At 44.8% G+C, this 18,271-nt stretch overlaps 1 protein-coding gene across 4 annotated transcripts in view; it reads left to right on the forward strand.

Annotated features, from left to right (window-relative positions):
• Window positions 1-646: 646 nt before the first annotated feature.
• LOC138977036 (probable E3 ubiquitin-protein ligase HECTD4) overlaps window positions 647-18,271 on the forward strand; it is a 110,065-nt gene continuing 92,440 nt past the window's right edge. For all 4 annotated transcript variants that reach the window (XR_011459212.1, XM_070349927.1, XM_070349929.1 and 1 more), the window contains exons 1-13: window positions 647-1,437; window positions 2,927-3,177; window positions 4,456-4,564; window positions 4,940-5,084; window positions 5,491-5,658; window positions 5,924-6,104; window positions 12,074-12,244; window positions 12,669-12,782; window positions 13,099-13,245; window positions 14,215-14,441; window positions 15,665-15,732; window positions 16,150-16,328; window positions 16,745-16,850. Coding sequence is in view for 3 of the 4 variants with exons in the window: in XM_070349927.1 (XP_070206028.1) it covers window positions 761-1,437; window positions 2,927-3,177; window positions 4,456-4,564; window positions 4,940-5,084; window positions 5,491-5,658; window positions 5,924-6,104; window positions 12,074-12,244; window positions 12,669-12,782; window positions 13,099-13,245; window positions 14,215-14,441; window positions 15,665-15,732; window positions 16,150-16,328; window positions 16,745-16,850 (2,543 nt within the window). In the remaining variant the exon portion in view is untranslated. The remainder of the gene's footprint in view (window positions 1,438-2,926; window positions 3,178-4,455; window positions 4,565-4,939; window positions 5,085-5,490; window positions 5,659-5,923; window positions 6,105-12,073; window positions 12,245-12,668; window positions 12,783-13,098; window positions 13,246-14,214; window positions 14,442-15,664; window positions 15,733-16,149; window positions 16,329-16,744; window positions 16,851-18,271) is intronic.

The following is an 18,271-nucleotide window of genomic DNA, read 5'->3' on the forward strand; positions in this document are numbered from 1 at the left end:
CTTTTAGTCTACGCCTGGGCAATAAGTAATAACAAGGGACATGACATATTTAAAAGATACTTTTAACGTAAGTTCAAGGATTGCTAGGAGAGAAATAAATCCTTAAGCCCATTTATAAGATAATTAATGTACAAAACTTGAGACTTGCGCACAAGAATCACCACTGAATAAATAAGTAAAATGTAAAAGAATTAATTTTGTTCTTAAATTTTTGAGCTTGAATACCTAGTTTTAATCAGTTCTTTATCAATATAGACACAGAAACAGTGGCAGACAGAGGGAATGAAACAAACAGAAGTTTTGTTAGTTTGTGCATCTAATATAGGTCTATGGTTTGTGTATGTGTCAGCTTTTTTAAACTTTTTTGTAACCTCTGCAAAAATCAACCAAAAGACACATTTTTATCAACACTATCCATGCACGGGTATATGTCTTATTTTATATGGAAGTGTGTTATTACAGCATCCACTGCAAAATAGAAAATGTGTCATTTCCCCTATTATGAAGTTTCCAAATATGAACATAGTAAGGGAACAACGAGCTCTCCCTTCAAGGAGACAACGAAAAAGGATTTCTCCCTTATTTCTGGTCAGCGATGAAACGACTTGTGTGATTGGCTAAGGCAGAAAACAACAAGTCGCTTAGATCGTTGAAGGTTATGAAGCAAATTTCGACGACCACTGCAAGAAACAGAAATACCCGATTAGTGTAACATTTTTCAAGAAACCGATGGTTTTCGTCAGCAAATGACGCGTCAGGTATGGCGGTGTCTGCTTCAGATACCTCTCAATGGCTATCGATCACAGAGGAGACTTTATTTCTGCACGACGGACTTCTGAGAGTGACAGATTTGGTGGAACTGCCGCAAGACATCGAAAACGTTGGAGGCAGTGAGAATGAAGTGGTGTCATTCGATTCTAAACACCCTGAAGAACTTAGTGCCAAACTCCTTGCTGTTTGTGGCACTCAGAACAATGCTTTCAATAAGCTACTTGAATATCGTCTGAATGCACTAAAAGGTCTGTGGAAGACACATAGACATTTAGCCAAGGAAGAGCAAATAGAAAAAGAATCTCCAGTTTCACAAGAAGAAACAATCCATTTGCTGAAAAAGCAGGGCTTGTTAAAAGACCCAGAGCAAGCATCATTTTCTACGCGTATTAGTCTTCTTCTGATTTTGCCGCTCCTACAGTCACAGAGTAAGGCAGACCCAGAGCTATGTGGAGTTACAGCAGGGGTGCTCTTGAATTGCCTGAAAGATTGTGCACCACTAAGTCTCACAAAGGAACCAAGTGATTGCCTGAAGGGGCTGGAATCTCTTCTGTGCAGCTGGCTCGGAGAAAAATTTGCAGATGGGAAGACGTCTACAAATAAAGTTCATGACAAAACGCAACGGGAAAATGCTGCATCAGCACTGGTTGCACTTGCCTGTGCAAGGTAATTGAAGCATTTCTTCAAACAATAATTCTAACTTCCTCCTTTTTCCTGTTTGGTAGTGTTTATTTTTGTATACAGGGTAATCTGTATGATACTAATACTGTCTGTATTTAAATAGGGTCTTCTTTACCTAGAGATACATGTGTGACAGATAATGAGACAACCTTATTGAGAGAAAATGAGTGAAGATGGAAGGATTACAATCTAGATAGTATAAATTATATATGATGCAAAATCCCAGGCAGTTTAGTTATTGTTTGAATGATGGTTTGCATTGTAGAAGGTTATCTTGAAGTGTGACCATATGAGACCGGGAGTGGCATCTGGAATGAAAGTTGCGGGTGAGAAAAACAAACAACCTTTGTTTTAGATGCTTACCACTAATGCCAGCATAGCAGAAATCTTTTACAATTCAATAAATGTTAACTACAATTAAACGATCCCTCGGAAGAATGACACCTCCCACTCCCAGGGGGCGTTTGAGAGTGTACATGATTGTTGGTGTGTGTGTGTGTGTGTGTGGGCAGCTACAAGATGACATAGATCTGCTTATGTTGCAATATCGAGCCCTAGCTATATCTACAAGAGACTCAAGGAACATAACTCTGTCAAGGGACGTAATTGCAGCAAGTAAAAAAGGGAGTAAATGGTCAAGCAGTTCCGTCCCTTCAAATTAAACGACCAGGAAATTTTATCAGTTTTTGGTGGGGGTTTGCCCAAAACGTGCGATTCCCAATAAAGTTTTTTCTGGACATTTTCAAGGTTGCAGCTTAGGGTTTTACTGTACAGTAATACTTTGTTAGCTCAATAGAGAGTAATTCTGTTGAAACTGTTACTTGTATATATCTTTATAATTAACATTTAGTATGTCATGGTTATTCTGTGCTGTGAATCTAACCCCAAAGACAAGGAAACTCTTCAGTTCTTTCGTTAGTTTCAAGCATAGGTGCCTCTTTAATTTTGAACCTGCTTGAATAAACAGCTGATGCTACTGCTGTGACTCACTGATATGAAAGTTACCCCCCGCGGGTTAGGGGGAGTCCCATATTGGTTGGGACGAGAAAGAATTTACCCGATGCTCCCCAGCATGTCGTAAGAGGCGACTAACGGATTCTGTTTCTCCTTTTACCCTTGTTAAGTGTTTCTTGTATAGAATATAGTCAATTTTTGTAAAGATTTTAGTCAAGCAGTATGTAAGAAATGTTAAGTCCTTTGTACTGGAAACTTGCATTCTCCCAGTAAGGTAATATATTGTACTACGTTGCAAGCCCCTGGAGCAAATTTTTTATTAGTGCTTTTGTGAACAAGAAACAATTGACAAGTGGCTCTATCCCATCTCCCCCCTTTCCCCGTTGCGATATAACCTTCGTGGTTGAAAACGATGTTAAACACCAAATAAAGAAAGATGATATGAAAGTTCGCCATGAATGAAATGTATTCATACTCATAGTATAGCTCGTCAGCTGAATCATGTCTTTTGTATCTGCAGAGGTCACCTGCAGACGTTCATCCACACGGTGCACCTGCTGCAAGGTTTGTTGGACCTGGAGTCCCTGCCCGTGGTGGACATCCTGACCCACCTCTTGGCGACAGAGGGGGGTCCTGGTCAGCCGTCCGCTGTGCTGGGCAGCAAGCACCTCATCAGCTGGGGCTTTGAGGACCAGCTTGCCCTGTCTGCGCAAGGCACGGAACACACCGTCAAAGAGGCCAAGGAAGCTGCTGAGAAAGAAAAAGACAAAGGTTTGTGTGTATGTGTGGATGTATGTGTCATTAAAGCCAATACCTAATTCTAGTAATTGTCTTCTTCGGCACTGTGATAGAACAGTAGCTGTTATCTTTGTTCCTGTCTCTTTACTGTCACTTTTTGCCCACAACAGTTTGTTTGCCATGCCCGAAAAGTACCTAAGACTCTTCACCCCTAAATATATATACCATCCTTCTCCTGAGTCCTGTACACCATCTTGAAATTCTGTCCAGGCTTTTATATTGGATAAGACTAAGAGCTTTCTTCAACTTGGCTGCATTCCAAACAAATCAAAAGCCTGCTTGATTTCTATGTACATGTAGAGTAGGATTTTTTTGCTGCAATAATTTCACAACAGACACTAAGTACAGTGGAACCCCCCTTGTAAGATCCCCCTCCCCTCAATTTAAGACTTTCCTCTTTTAAGTCCTTGCTTTAGTAGATTTCCTGTTGATATAGGGGCGGGGATATAGCTCAGTTGGTAGCGCGCTGGATTTGTATTCAGTTGGCCGCTGTCAGCGTGAGTTCGATCCCAGGTTCGGCGGAAATTTATTTCAGAGTCAACTTTGTGTGCAGACTCTCTTCGGTGTCCGAACTCCCCCCCCGTGTACACTACATTGGGTGTGCACGTTAAAGATCCCACGATTGACAAAAGGGTCTTTCCTGGCAAAATTGCTTTGGCACAGTTAATAATTGTCTACCTATACCCGTGTGACTTGGAATAATAGGCCGTGAAAGGTAAATATGCGCCGAAATGGCTGCAATCTACTGGCCGTATAAAATTTCATCTCACACGGCATCACTGCAGAGCGCCTAGAACTGTACCCACGGAATATGCGCGATATAAGCCTCATTGATTGATTGATTGATTGATAACCTCTGAAAATTAACCTCCATGTTAAGACTCCCTCCTTTTTAAGACCTGCTTTCCTTAGATTGTGGGAGGTCTTACAAGGAGGGTTCCACTGTATTACTCTGCAAAGTAAATTCAGCAAGAAAGTCTAATTCTGCACAGGAAGCAGCTAGGCTGTTGAATGTTGATACAGTACACAGTATATGTCCAACTCCAAAGGGAAGGATGCTCTTCCCCTAGGTAAAATTCTTGGCAGATCTGTGGTCATTTACATAATTGTTTAAATGGGAAGCAAGGTATTTTTAAACATGTTCTTTTGTTTTACTTCAGCAAATTGAATCATTTTTTCTGTTGACTTTCACCTGGAATTTGAAATTGTTCTGTTGACTTGTAATTATATTATTATGTATATATATTTCAGATGCAGACACAGGCCGCAGTGTTGCCACAGATGGATCCTTTCTCTTTATCAGCGGTGGAGGAAGCCCGGGTATTGCCAAGATTGGCACTGGTCTACATGGCACCCTCAGGTAAACTACATATTTCCTGAGACTAAGTTGGTGACTGAGTGTATATATATATGGAGAATTGATCATACATGTACAATATGCGACCTCAAAAGTTGATTCTCTTTGGTGAAGTTTAAACTCAGCATAAGTGTGAATCATAACCAAGTTAACATATATTGGCATATGTTTAGACTTAGAGTGGTTACTTCCCTTCATGTCTTAGATCATCTGATTAAATTCAAGGGAACAGTTGATATTAACATACTTAGTTTACTTATGTTCATGGAAAATCCATTATTTGTGAAATATAATCATATATCATATATTTTTTACGTAGAGCTCAATTCCTTCAATTTATCCAAAAAAATCTAACCTGCAGTATTGACTTTTTTTCAGGGGCTTTGTGTATAACAAGAACCTTGAAGTGAGTGCAGGTCGGGTTGCTTATGGCAACGGCCTTCTCCTCCTGCGCCCACTGCTGTACGATCAGGAGTCTGAAGTGAACAACCTCTGTCAGGTCATCGACAGCAACACTCTACAGGTGGGTCTTTGGGACTATGCTTGTGTGTGTGTGTGTGCGTGTGTGTGTGTGTGTGTGTGTGTGTGTGTGTGTGTGTGTGTGTGAGAGAGAGATATTGCTTCTTTCTTTCTTTCTCTTGTATCTTCTTGGTTCTTTCTTTTTTTCTTTCTACTGGTTGTACAGGCCTCCAGATGGCCTCCACCTGGATTTACACATTTTCTCTGAATGAAAGGACGAGAGTTGAGTTTGCATTGTCTGTTACTCTGACCTGTGTCAGTCTCCAGCCAGTTAATAGGCATACACAAACACGCCAACACATCTACACATATCAGATGGCAGATACATGCAAGTATAAACGGCTTATGTGAATGTGATGTATTTCTTGACAAAAGAGAGAAGATGAGACTTGCCTGTTTTTGTCTCCCAGCCAAAGAAAACCATCCCCAAGCCTCAGTGGATGTTGGAGGGAGGCCCTTGCACCACTCTGGCTTTCTGCAGCGATGGGTCATACTTCTACTGGGTGTGGTGTTCGGCGGGTGCTGTTGACAAGTCGACCAAAGGCATCCATGTCTTTGTCACCTCCTTTAAGTTGGATGTAAGTAGTGCCAGGAATGTTTAGTATACTTGAATCATTGCAAAAATATCTACATTTGTTTAAACATTTTATATTCAGGTGTGTCTTTTTTGCCTTAGTTGGTGCTTGATTTGTTTGTTTGTTGTTTTGTTTTGTTTTTCTCTCTATTGTCAGAGTAGTATGTGATGCTCTGGCGGGCTCCTTTCCTTTCTCTTTATGTAGAGATTAACCAAGAGACCGAGAAAAAATTATGGTAATAACCATTTATCTTGCTGCTTTATTTTAGGAGGCAACACTGGAAGTCCATTTTCACCTGGCCAGACTGACACTGACTCGTAAGGAAGAGTCGGCCAACCAGCGTAGCAGTGAAACCTTGATGAACCGACTTCGGCCGCTGCGAGGGTCAAGCAGTGCTGCAACACTGGCTGCCCTGATTGGGGGGGAAACACCTGCCAAGAAGGAAGACAGTAAGTTGGATGTTTGACACTAGCAACGGAAGATGCAGGTTGTACAGTTCACGTCTTGTGAAAGCTGATCTAGTAAGAAATATGTGACGGAATGGTTCAGATGTAGATTGAAAATAGCTGTAGTTGAGTGTATACAAAAAAATCCCTTGAAAGTTTTTAGTTTTTTGGAAGGGGTGTCTTCTTTGGAGACCCATTAAATTACATATTCCTACTCCGAATCACATGTAGCATTGACACAATCGGAGATGCTAGGTTCTGAAAAGGCTAACCGTCTAAGGGAAGCAACCCCAACCACAAAAAGTGTAAACGTAGCCATGGTAATGACCATACACCCGGGGAGTTACCTCCCATCGTGCATGCCATGTCACTACTGCTACTGAACACGTGGCTCATATCATTCGACCTTACAGCTTTCGAGGGAGCAGGTTGTTGATTTTTGGGCTCCCCTGTGGCTGCGCTGTTTGGTGTTGTTTTGACACCCACCGGCCACGTTACCGTCTATCTTGCCTCCTGCTTCGTAGTTGGTGAGCTCTTTCCATTTTGGTCATTATTTTGACAGGAAATTTGTTGTAGTTGCTGATTTTCGTCCGTGTTTGGACCTGTGATATTTCAGTGACTACTGTTGGCCGCCATTTTTGTTGTCAGCATGAGTTGACAGATTTTTGTGGCTAGGCCGATGTATTTTGGAGGTAAACGTAATTTTACCTTCTTACTTGCTTGCTGCTTTGTTTAGTTGGTAAGCTTGTTCCTTCTTGTCTTTGGTTTGACAGGAATTTATCTATAGTTGCTGACTTTTTGTCCGTTTGGACTCCTAAATGCGTTTCAGTAACTTATCTTGTGGCCGCCACTTTCGGTTGCTCAGCTTTCCTGACAGCTTATTTATGTGGCTAGGCCTATGTTATGGTGAGGTTCTCCTTACTTTACCTGCGTTTTTGCCTTCTGCTTTGTTAGTTGGTAAGCCATTTCATATTTCGTCATTACTTTGACAGGAATTTTTGTTATTGCTTAATTTTCGTCCGTTTTGGACTTCTAAATTTTGTCCAGTAACTTATCGCTTGGCCGCCATTTTGTGTATCAGCGTTGCTGACAGTGGTTTACTTGGCTAGGCTTTAGCAGGTATCTACCAGTCCGTAGGACTGGTCGTGGTTTCGGATTTAACATGTTTGTTATGTTTTGTTCGTTACTCTTTCTGCCTCGAACAAACACTTTGTGGGGCAGTCATATACTGTTGTATGGCCTGTTTCTTCTCCTCGCCTTCTCTGCCGTTAGCAGATCAGGTGTTGCAGGTGTCTGCTTATCTTTGTGAAGAAATTTTCGCGTTCCAAGCCTGCGTCTTCCGTTGGTCCCGCTGTCTGTGGGCGACGTCACCTTGTTGGCTTCTTTGACGCTTCCGGCCGAGACGTTGTCTAGGGCGGATGTTTTGCTTCTTCGTCTTCTACCGCTGTGGTTGGCGATTCAAGTAAGTCGAGCTGGTCCACAGGCCCTCGTGAGGCCGTCGGACAGTCCCTGCTGGGACACAGCTCTTTTCGGCGGGTTCACGACCCGCAAACCCCTGTTCAGTCGCACCCTGGCTTCACTGAAGACCATTGTGTGGCTGAGCAATGGCGGCAGTTGGTTCCGGCTACTTCTCCGACGTACGCACCCGCTGGGGTCGTTTCCGGAGTTGTCTAGCCGTTTCCGACTGCTGCGCTTCCGGCACTCGCCGGAAGCATAGGTCCCCCGATGTACGCACCCGCTGTGGTCGTTTCCGGGGTTGACCAGGTCCCCCGATGTGCGCACCCGCTGTGGTCGTTTCCGGGGTTGACCGGACGTTGCCCCCCGGGCATTCGTCCTCTGTTCAGTCGCACCCTGGTTTCCTCGAAGACCATTGTGTGGCGGAGCAGTGGCGGTAGCCGTTTCCGGCGCTGCGCTTCCGGCACTCGCTGGAAGCATAGGTCCTCTGACGTACGCACCCGCTGTGGTCGTTTCCGGGGTTGACCGGACGTTGCCCCCCGGGCATTCGTCCTCTGTTCAGTCACACCCTGGCTTCCTCGAAGACCATTGTGTGGCGGAGCAATGGCGGTAGCCGTTTCTGGCGCTGCGCTTCCGGCACTCGCTGGAAGCATAGGTCCTCTGACGTACGCACCCGCTGTGGTCGTTTCCGGGGTTGACCGGACGTTGCCTTTTAGGGCATTCGGGCTTCCGGCCTCCGTCCTCGCATTCGGCGCTTCCGCTTTTCGCGGTCTCGTCTGGTGCTTTCCGGCTCCACCCGGATTTACTGCTCCTTTCGCTTCCACTTCCTCCCGGATGTCGGTAGCTGAGGAGCAGCGCCAGCCCTTCGGGCAGGTGGTGTCTCAGCTCTGGCCGATGTAGTCAGCGTTTCAACCTTCGGTTGTCGCGTCGACTGCCGTTCCGGTGCCTGCGGCTGCAGACTTGCCGTCTTCTCTCTCTTAGCCTGGTCGAGGCATGAGTTAGGACGACGTCGGGGGGGACGGATTTCCGGTTTTCCGGTTATGCCGTTTCACCGGCCTTCCACCAGTACGTGGACTTCGGTTTTTTCGCCGGTTGTGTCGGACATTCAGTCTGTCGTCAGCGATTCCACACGTGCTGGTTATTGGGAAAAAGGCTTAACGCTGTCCTCTAAGCTGCGGCAGAGGTCACGTCGAAGGTTTTCCCGGGCGGGGCTTCGGCCTCCTACACTTCCTGTCTGGAAGCATAGGTTCTCCATCACAAGCGCACGTAGTGGCTTGTCTGGGGTTGATCGGGGACTGGCCTACGGGCGTTCGGGTTCCGGCCCCAGTCCTCTTCTGGTCTGTCTCACTCTTGTTCCGTCGTGGGCATTTGTGTTTCACCAGTGCGGCAGCCGTTGTCGGCGTGGTGTTTCCGGTTTTACTGGAAGCATAAGTCCTCCATTTCAAGTACACGTTGCGGTTTTGACTGGAGTTGACAGAGGACTGGCCTACGGGCGTTCGGGCTTCCGGCCTCAGTCTACTCTATGCATCTTTCGCTTCCGTTTTTTGCGGTTTTGTCTGCTGCATTTCCGGCTCTGTTCGGATACACTTCTCCTCTTCCTGACACTCCTTCGGAGGTCGGTGGGTGAGGAACAGCGGCTGGCCTACGGGCATTTAGGCTTTTAGCCTCAGCCGGGGCAGTCTTCACTTTACCTGTTGGGTGTTGCGTTTACTGCCTAGTCAGTTCGGGTGGCCCTGGACGTTTCCCCTATTCACGACTGTCAGTAGGGGGATAAGTCAGGTCTTTTTCCGGTTGGATGGTTTTCCGGTTTCCGGTCATCTCATTCATCAGTTTACCACCAGCAACTGTGACTTCGGTTTGCGTTCGTAGCTGAGCTATTCTGGTTCTCAGTCTTTAGTCAGCAATCGAACACGTTCTGGATTTCCGTCGCAGCTCAAGCTTCGGCTCAGGATTTCCCTTGGGTGCATCGACATTGGTGGCTTCCTTGTTGGTTGACTTTGTTGTCGATGTCGGACTTCCGTTCCGTGAAGATAGGATGTTTTTTCTACTTCCGGTTCCTTAGTCACCTTTTGTAGGTACCACGGGTTGCAGGTTTTGGCTAGGCCATCTCCTCCCGAAGGTGGTATCTCTAGTGTTTTGGTTCTGCCGCTGTTTCTACTATGGTTCAGTTCCGGAACATGCTCAGCCTTGGCTGGCTTCGGCTACACGGGCTTCACCTTTTGTTCCTTCTTGCTTATTCAGCCTTTGGAACTTGCCTCCTTTCTCTACTCTGTTGGCCAGCCCTTGCTAGGGTGAGCATGGAGCAGATGAGGCTGCCCTTCCTTCTCTACGCTCGTACGGCGGGTGTCGGAGGGACTCGTTTCTTTCGCGTTCTCAGTTCCCTGAACAGTCAAAGAGAGTCGCTTAAACTTTGCCTGCAGTAGAGATTCAGTCGAGTAGAGATCACCAGGTCTCTGACTGCTTTACAAAGGTTGAAGGAAGGTAGGGCTAGCATACTCAGAAACATGCTTAGCAGAAGCATGCTCATTCCTCTGGTTAAGCTAAGCTGGCAGCCAATAGGCAGCCTTGGCCGGGCAACAGCCATTCCACGTTGCGGCGATGGTGGTTGTTGCCTTCCTGTTTCTTGTGGCTTGTGGGGTTCTCTGGCTTCAGGTTACCCCTGTTTGGCCACAAACGTTCGGACTTTGGTCCTTGTTGTCTTTCATCGAGTCGGACTCTGTCTTTCTCTAGTGATCAGACGCGTTCTGGTGTTTCGTCCAAGCTTAAGGTTCACTTGAGTTGGCCTCGGAAGTAACATTCAGGTTTTCCTGAGGGGGCATTGTCTTGGACAATGGATGTTTGAGGAGTAGTTCTTTGTGGCTTTCCTCCTCTCTCTCAGGTTTTGGCTACTCTTCTCCTTCGGGCAGAGGTTTAGTTAAGGTTCGGTTCCTGTGACTTCAGTCTTGGGCCTTTCCTCTCTTCTTCCTCATCTTAGTATGAGGCGAGTCCGGATGACGTCCGTTGGGTCGGGTTTCCTTACAGTCGCCCGGCTACAAAAGGCAACTTTGTCTAGGGCGGTTGTCCGTTTTTCTCCGCGTTGGACTCTGTCTTCAGACAGGGACAGACGCGCTCTGGGTTTCTGGCCAAACTCAGGTAGGCTCTTGATTTGGCTAGGAAGTTAACTGCCTGTTTTTTCCCTGAGAACTCTGGTTTCGGGAGTCTTATGGCTGGCTGGCTTCACGGTTTACGTTTACCAGTCTTGGTTTTCTGCTTTCGGTTTTTGATTCACTCTCGATTACCTTCAAGCAGACTGTTTTGGGAACATTCTGGCTTTTAGCCATTTTGTTTATGGTTGCCAGTCACATCGGTTTTTGACCACCGTGGGTCCTCACTTCCGGTAGCTTACGCACAGTCGTAAGTGGCTGCTGTCGGGTGCTACCTCTCTCCCTGCGTTCGCAGGGACTGGTAGGGGATGACTGGCGACCTTCTATTTGTGAGTTTTCTCTTCGAGGTGGACTCTGGTACTTAGTGCTTGGATGTCTCTCTCTCGCTCTTTCGTGGGGATTGGTCACTCTTATTTTGAGCTGACTTCTTTCTCACAAGCCTTTTGGGCTTTACTACATCCCAAGGTTTGCAGACTTTGGCATGGTTGTCTTAAGGTCACCGCGGGGGTTCGTCCTTCTCAGTTGAGGGGACAACCTTACGCACGGATCTTCTCAGGACATTAGCATTTCCTTCCAATAAAAGGGGGGGGGGAAGCTTGTCTTTCCCTTGGCTCGCCAGGGTTTTTAATCCAAGGCTTGGGTCTATTCCTGTGCTGTTTTTTACGGCTAGGAGATTGGAAGAAGTGCTGAGCACAGCTTTCTGGATCTCTGAGGTTGTCTCTTTCGCTTTGCCTGAGATACTTCTCGGCTGTCAATCAGGACTTTCCTTGGTTCCCTCACTGCCTGTTGGCAGTGGGCCAGCCCTGGCAAGGGCTTTTGAGTGGGTTAGATTTTCTTTCCCACTGGGACCGCCCTGATTCTTTGGCAGCGGTCCAGGTTTTTGGCAAGGTTTTTTGAGTGAGTTAGATTTTTCTTTCCCACCGCCTTGTTGTTGCAATCTGCTACATGTGATTCGGAGTAGGAATATGTAATTTAATCGAAAATTTTATTGTAAATTTTCATTTAATAAATATACCTACCCGAATCACATAGTATATTCCCTCCCGCCAACCCCGCTTTTGATTTGGAGAATTTATTCTTTAGGTCGAATGATATGAGCCACGTGTTCAGTAGCAGTAGTGACATGGCATGCACGATGGGAGGTAACTCCCCGGGTGTATGGTCATTACCATGGCTACGTTTACACTTTTTGTGGTTGGGGTTGCTTCCCTTAGACGGTTAGCCTTTTCAGAACCTAGCATCTCCGATTGTGTCAATGCTACATGTGATTCGGGTAGGTATATTTATTAAATGAAAATTTACAATAAAATTTTCGATTTATCCATATCTCTTTTGTGTGGACATTGATGTGAACTTGTGGTGTGCTTATGCTAGATGCAGCAGTGGGCAGCACGTCGTGTGGCGTTGTGCTGAAGACGCTGGCCAAGGCCCCCATCTACTGTGACGGCAGCAGCGTGGTCATCCTCGTGCCTCTCCCTGGGGGTGGTGCTGGCGCCTCCACCCGCTCCCTCTTTGGTAGTGGCGGCAGCATCTCTAGTCTCAGATGTAAGTGTGGCTTCTTGTGTTGCGTTGTAAAATGCGTTGACATCATGTGCTTTCAGTCAATGAAACTTCTCTTTTGCTGTCGTTTTCTGTACACCTAATCAATTATGAAAAGAAACTTTCATGAAAGTTTTTAGACTTTTAAATTTGTCATGTCTGCTGTAGTGCTTGAGAGGGTCTTTATACTTTGTTGTTCTGAACATTCTTTTTGGCGAGAACCATTCCCTAACACCCTAACCACAGAGGGTCAGGGCAGTCACTGTGTAATTCTGTTAGTGTGTGGTGGAGGGGGTGCCTCATTATGTCATCGTGTCAAGGTTTCAATTTATAAGTTCAGCATGTTATGCTTTCCTACTTTCTATGATTGTGTTAAAATTTGAATGAATACTACCTGCTAGTGACACTCTTTGTTTCTACTTTATTCTAGCTTTGGCCAGCAACCTGAGTTTCAGTCTGAGTGATGGAGTGTTTAACACGCGCACCGATCTGATTGACGCTCCATCCTGCTCTCTGGCCAGAGGGTCCTCTATCAACGGCCTGGGTCAGTCTGGTTTCTCATTATTTTCAGGGTCACCTTACAGTGAGAATTTTGTGTGCCACACTTAGCAGGTTAAAAAACAACAAAAGGGATGGAGTCTTACATTAGGAGGAGGGGTTTTGGGATTCATCTGTAATTGGACAAGATGAAGGTGAGTCGTATGAAGCATTTGCTTTTCTTGTTGACATGAAAAGCAAGTGCAGGCCTATATATTACTACTGTCTTATCCGTGTTGTTGCAATGAATGTGTATAGATAAGTAAGACCTTTCTTGTTGTTTAGAAAATAGATTTTTAATGTATCTTTGTGGACTGTTGCAGGAGCGTGTTTTGACGTGCAGAACAACCTGATCTGGCTGTGTAGCAATGACTTTGTGGATCAGTTCTACAACCCCGGTCACCAGGCTCCTCACCACATTCACCGACAGCTGGGCATTCACCCACCCAGCTTGCCCTCTGTCCAGTTAGGTTAGTATACATGTGTATATCCGTCCACAATTTCTGTTGAATGAAATCACTTTGCTGTTCTTGCTCTCCTGACCCAGTTACTGTATTGCTTTCTGTGTGCTATTGTTTGATTTTGACAGCTGTTATTGGTCAGAGCGTGTAATGATACACCCCCTGATGCCTGCACCATGCCTTTCTTTTACCTACAGAACTGACGTCTTTTGAGGTTTCACATGTTAAAATCAGAGAAAAAGATTACCCACATGCACTGAAACGTTTTTCTGATTTCAGAAGAAATTGTTAAGTTTAACCATAGACCAAATAGCCTGGACCGCCAACTCGTCACGTGACCCTTCGAGGTTACGACGCTTGACTTTCAGGGGCGCTTAGCGTCCGGTTTGAAAGGCCAGCGATTCGAAGACAGTGAAAAGAAAGCACGCTCCAGTTATTTGTGACAAGGGGAGGTGACAATGAACTGGATTTTCCAAAACTCCAAACTAAACTTAACAAAACTCATCGAAAAACATGTTCCATATGCACTTTAGCTGAGTTTATTTTAGCATTTTCAGAACTTACCTCGGCAACTTCGTCCATGTTTACAATCGACACCGGATATGACATCCCCCTGATTTCTGAAAGGCCATGTAAGCGTAGGTTCCTAAATGCGAGAGGCCGCTACCTCGTAATAGAGAGAAAGAGCGGAGAGAGAGCAAGTTGGCGGTCCAGGATAAATGGTCTATGGTTTAACCAATATGCATGTTCAAATAGAAAACAGTGATATTCAAATACAGTACAGCTGAACCTGCCCTGGCGACCACCTCTTGATAACGACCACCTGCCTATTACAACGAACCACCCCAAAGAAACCCCGACATGGTCCTTTTCTACGTTAGTTAACCTTTCCATTTGGACCACTTTTGGTTGGTTCCTTGGCTGGTTGTTATAGACAGGTTGGACTGCAGTATAAACAGTGAGACTTTGCATTCACAGGAGAGAGAATGACGGTCCAGGAGGTGGTGGGAGCCTTGCTGCAGAACATCGGCAGCATGTGTCTGCACCAGCTGCACAGCGACGTGCTACAGTGGCCCATGGGCAGCTACGTGCTGCAGCAGCAGCCCTGCGACCTGATGCACCTGATGCGCATCACCACCATCCTGCGCCGCGCCATGGACGCGCACGACAAACAGTCCGCTGTGTGCTGTCTGGTGGTGCTGCAGGTGAGTGGTGGCAGAAACATTGGGTAGAGTGCTGTGTTAAACCATAACGCATGGCCCTTCTATGAGAGGATACCTCACAAAAAAAGGACACCTTCTATTATCCCTTTGTTTATTTGCAAGACCAAAATGGCCACCTGCAATGCAGAACACTTGGGTACCTTGGGCTGAAATCACACTGTGGATGATCTCAAAGGCACAAGTGCAGGACACTTTCTGAGATTCAGATCCAGATTTTTGGCAGGTCTTAACCCAATGCCCCCTGACAAAAAAATGGCAGGCAGCCTTCTTAATCCTGAGCAAAGGGAAACTACTCCGCACAACATGCACACATACAAAACAAAACAATTCATATAAAATCATTGAGTACTCACATTTATATATAGAAGATCGCAGAATAACTCGAGAATACACTATAGTTTCATATGCAAGTATGTTCTGTCCACTTCCAATGTAATAAATGTTGTTTAAAAAATAAATCCAGCAAGTGTTCTTCAAAAACGTCCAGCGTGTCAGCCTTCAGTCCTCATTTACACCAATATATGTTGAAAACTCCCAGAAAAATCCTCCCGAAAGTCCTGTTGTCGAATAACAACACCCAGTCGATGCCAAGATTCATCCCCTTTCACTTCTTCAAGTAGGAAACCTTCGAAAGGCGTGTCAGAATCGTCATCTGAGTTCCCCATGATCGAACACCATACTTCCATACTTCCAAACCTTCGTTCAACACCATTTTGTCAGAGAAAAAAAATCTCAAACTTTGAAAATTCACAGCTAACACACTATCGCATTGATTCAAACTCTGCAAACGCTAGAATGAAGCAGCCGGAAGGAAGTGCATTAATCACATCCGGTCGCAAGGCCTTATGGGTAAGGCTCAAAGCAAAAGTGAAAGTAGGTGACCTAGTGTTTAGCGGGCCATGCCGGGCGTTTCAGGGATTTCATAGGGCACTTCCGGCGGGCCATGCCGGGCGGTTCAGGGGGCATTGGGTTAAGGGTGTCCTTTTGTTACAGGTACAACTTCTAGATGCTTTTTAGAAAAGGTGGCATTCTTTTGCTTTAGAACTGTTGAAACTGAAATGTATTGTTTGTGATCAAGTTCAGTTGGTAACTTTGCATGCTTATCTTTTTTTTCTTTTTTCTTTTTCTTAAAGATTTGTATGTTAGGAGAGACTCAAAGCAGCTTAACAAACCTATTTATTTAGAGCTATTGTTTTTGTTGGCAGCTGATCTTCAAAGTGAGCGTGTTTAGGTGGGACCGAGAAGGAGAGGAACAACACATGAAGGAGACAAGGTGAGACTGGCTTATTTCTGATTGTTGAATCACCTGTATTATGGTGACAGTCAGGCAGGGTTTGAAATGTACTCATTCACGTGAATGCTTGGCAGAAGTATCACTTGTGAAATCATACTGACTTCTGTAATAGAGGGATTGGTTGGTTGATGGTTTTTAACGTCCTTTCAACCTATTGGGCTATGTAGGACCAATTCCAGTTTGTTTTCTTTCTCAGTTTACATGGTCATTTCCATGCTTAGAACTATTTAGATTTTGTTATTGACTGAAAAGATGAAGTCAAAATGGACCATGGCTGAAAGAGACTTTTTATTGTGGACAACATTTTCTTTGTGGTCAAAACATTTCGTGTGATTAAGTAAATTTGACACAACCTTCAAGACTGTTCATCAGAATGACTACTGTAATGTTCACCAGGGCACTTATCTGGAAGCTGCTGACCGACAATGAGTTCCAGCCCCCTGCCAGCAAATGGGGAGGGGAAGAGTTGCCTCCTCTGCAGCGAGAGGCTTGCCGTGTGGTGACAGTGGGCATTAAATCTTTGTACCGCACTGCACAGGACAAACACAACCTGCTCTCACATCTTCTCACAGCTGGTAAGCAGCCTTTGTTAGTTGTGGAATTTGTAACTAGAGGGGGTTAGTCGAAAGGTTTGAAGATACAAATGTAGTCATCTTTTGATATATTTTATTTCAGGGTATTCTGTTTGGTTGGCACGGAAAGAACCAAAGCAACTGGGTTAATGATTATGATATGCCAAACACTTGCAATACTTGCTGTGTTTACATGTTTCCGTTTCAGAAAATAAAGATTTTACAAAGAAAAGTGAGGTCTTCACACCGTTTTTTGTGAGTACTTATATTTAGTTTGAACGACCTGTATAATTGATGAAAGTGGGAGTTAAGAATAGTCTTCAGAAGACGTTTGTCATTCAAAATGATAAACAGACCTTTGTGTGCAACATCACTTGTGTTGAACTGCCTTGACTATACTGAGTGACTTTGTGTGTTAGCCAATGAGAGCCCTGCTCTGCTGGAGCTTCGCAACATGATCCTGACCAGTTTTGCCGAGCAGCTCAAGACACAGTGCATCAGTACCCCTGACACAGCTTACCTCAGGTAACAATTACTTTTCTAAAAACATAAAAAAACAAGAAATTCCTCCGAGGTAGGAAAAACACCCCCGTCCTTACCATTCTCACTGCCACCAACTGAGAAGGCACTGCTAACAAGTGTGGTTAAAATAAGTTGATTGAGTGGACAAAGAGACAGGCGGAGAAAAAGACAAATCAATATAACTCTTTCTGTAACACCTACTGACCGCATTTTTTGTAAAAACCGTCTCATGTATATAATATAAAACATGCTCACCACGTGTGGATTAAATCAGAGAAAAAAAATTAAAGGACACTGTATATAAAATTATGTTCAATGGCAATGCATAGTACATACATCTACACTACCGATTGATATTTACCTGATGTCGGCTTTCTGCTTGGAATAGGGAAAACTGACAGAATTTGACACCTCAAACACCGCTCTAGTCGCGGCATCTTTCTCACAATAGTATCCACTATTTTTGTAGTCTCAGTCACATCGAATGCAGAAAAGGAGTAGTCTCAGTCACATAACGATAACTTTAAAAATCACGTCCCCAGATTCAACAAACTGTCAGTAAAAGTTTAATTGACAAAACCCCACAAAATGGACCCGTCAAGCTTAGGTCCCTTCCAGACTCGTGGAATGGGAACAGCACGAACATGATTCAGGGGCCATAATGCCATTCCTGATCATATCATGTCGAGTCCCATACTTGTCGACGACGCCCTAGGTACCACATCACAAACAGAACTGTGCAATACACAGGTGTTTTCTACAGACACACTCAAACACACACACACAGTAGCCGTATATATATATCTATATCTATTGTATAAATATATAGAGATAGATGAGAGTGTATTTTTCGCGTGGCTATAAATTGATTCGACCTTTGCACTTTTACAGTGAGGATAATTTACGGGTCCAATTTACGTTCTGGACACTGCGGTGACCTTCTAAAAATAGTAACAGAACGCCGGGAATATCCGAAGATGCCCCTTCATACTAGTGCACCATACGAAGGAAGGGAGGTAAACGCTGAAAACATGGAGAAGATAAGGAAGAGTTATGCCGTAGTTGATCCCCCAAAAAAACCAAAATCCACCAATAACTCCCTAACCGTGTGTTTGACTGGTCCCAATTTTTGTAAGGACCGTCTCAGGAATGTATAGAACCTGTTCACCAAGTTTGGTGACGATCGGTCCGTTCATTCTTGAGATCTACTTGCGAACACAAACAAACACACAAACAAACAAACACACAAACAAACAAACAAACAAACAAACAAACAAACAAACAAACAAACACACAAACAAACAAACAAACAAACACATCGAGTGAAACCTATACACACCCCTATACCGGGGGTGTAATAATGTACTCATGTGTACGAAGAATATAGAATGCATAACAGGCTCACAAACAAACAAAGTAGAAAA

Source organism: Littorina saxatilis, linkage group LG9 (genome assembly GCF_037325665.1).
Source record: "Littorina saxatilis isolate snail1 linkage group LG9, US_GU_Lsax_2.0, whole genome shotgun sequence".
Lineage (NCBI taxonomy): Eukaryota > Metazoa > Mollusca > Gastropoda > Littorinimorpha > Littorinidae > Littorina > Littorina saxatilis.